At 58.8% G+C, this 1,211-nt stretch overlaps 1 protein-coding gene across 4 annotated transcripts in view; it reads left to right on the top strand.

The window, feature by feature from the left end:
- The first annotated feature begins 257 nt into the window (after positions 1–257).
- The window catches only part of PPP3CA (protein phosphatase 3 catalytic subunit alpha), a 309,183-nt gene continuing 308,229 nt past the window's right edge, over positions 258–1,211 (top strand). For 2 of the 4 annotated variants that reach the window (XM_006094090.2, XM_006094089.1), the window contains exon 1: positions 258–796. In XM_006094090.2, coding sequence (XP_006094152.1) covers positions 739–796 — 58 coding nt within the window. In that variant the 5' untranslated portion in view covers positions 258–738. The remainder of the gene's footprint in view (positions 797–1,211) is intronic. The other 2 variants (XR_002830568.1, XM_023758395.1) reach the window with 2 other exon arrangements.

Below are 1,211 nucleotides of genomic sequence, written 5' to 3'. Positions count from 1 at the left end.
GATTGTGCCCAGCAGTCACGAGGAAATTCAAGAAGGGTACGGGCCCCTAGGACATTATTATCAGGGGTTAGGGAGCTCTGCCTTGTATAGTGAAGTAACGGCCATGTGGTGTCTGCGACGTCCACATCGCTGGCTAAGACATCAGGTATGGGAAGTAGCGCTGGGGACAATGATGGGGGCCCCAGAGGAGTCTTCATCAGTAGCGGCAAGTTGTGGAAGTCCGGCAGCATCAATTTCAGCGGGTTCCTCTTTCCTCTCAGTGACGCCAAGGCGCGGTTTATGATCCGGACATCAGCGGACAGCCATCTCATCGCTCGCCCCCAGCTCTCTCCATGTGATCGGTCTTAATCCCGGCTGTGTGGGCGCGTGGGGCTCCATTCCGTGGGGCCCGCTCTCGTGCCTGGGTGGGTGCTCGAGTGTGCGCTTCTCCTCCCCATCCCCCTCCCCAAGAATAAAAGAAGAACCGAGAGGCGTGCTCGGAAAATAAATAAATAACAAGCACACACGCGTCCGGAGCGAGTCGCGGGCGGAGGAGGAGTGAAGGCGGTGGCGGCGGCGGAGGAGGAGGAGGAAGAGGGACGCGCGGAGCAGGCAGTAACTTTACAGCCAGCTCCGAACCCAGACCTCCAGCGAGCGGGGTGCAGCGCGGCGGCGGCGCTGAGTGTCTGGCCCGCCTGTCCGGTCGGGGTGTGCAGTCGGACGGACCAACAGCGCGTCGCTGTCCCCCGGCGGCTGGAGATGTCCGAGCCCAAGGCAATTGATCCCAAGTTGTCGACGACAGACAGGGTGGTGAAAGGTAAGCGGCGCGCCGCGGTCGTCCGGGTGCACTGTGTGCCGCAGGCACCCGGGCGGCTCGCCTCGCCTCCCCTCTCCTCCCCTCCCCTCCCCCGCCCCGGGTCCTCTCACTGTTGCAACAACGCACCGTCTAGGATATTGTGCAACCCTCGCCCCCTGACAAGGCATACTCCCAAACGTTTCCAGAAAGAGAAACTGAATATTCTATTTGTTCCGTTCTTATTTTGCCTAAATGCTGACCTCGTAGAGGCTCAGCGGGAAGAGACTGATCCATAAAAGAGCGAACTCCCCAGCAAGTTCAGAAGAAGAAAACATTCACAAAAAATAGAGAAGCTGTTAGCAGCAAAAAGCTAGCCTGTGACAGACATTGCCCTTATGTTTTTGGCATGCCGACAGACCGAGGGGAGGGACAAACG

This window comes from Myotis lucifugus, unplaced genomic scaffold (genome assembly GCF_000147115.1).
Source record: "Myotis lucifugus unplaced genomic scaffold, Myoluc2.0 scaffold_129, whole genome shotgun sequence".
NCBI classification, from domain to species: domain Eukaryota; kingdom Metazoa; phylum Chordata; class Mammalia; order Chiroptera; family Vespertilionidae; genus Myotis; species Myotis lucifugus.
Note: the sequence above shows the minus strand (reverse complement) of the source record. Positions and strands in the feature narration are given on the sequence as shown.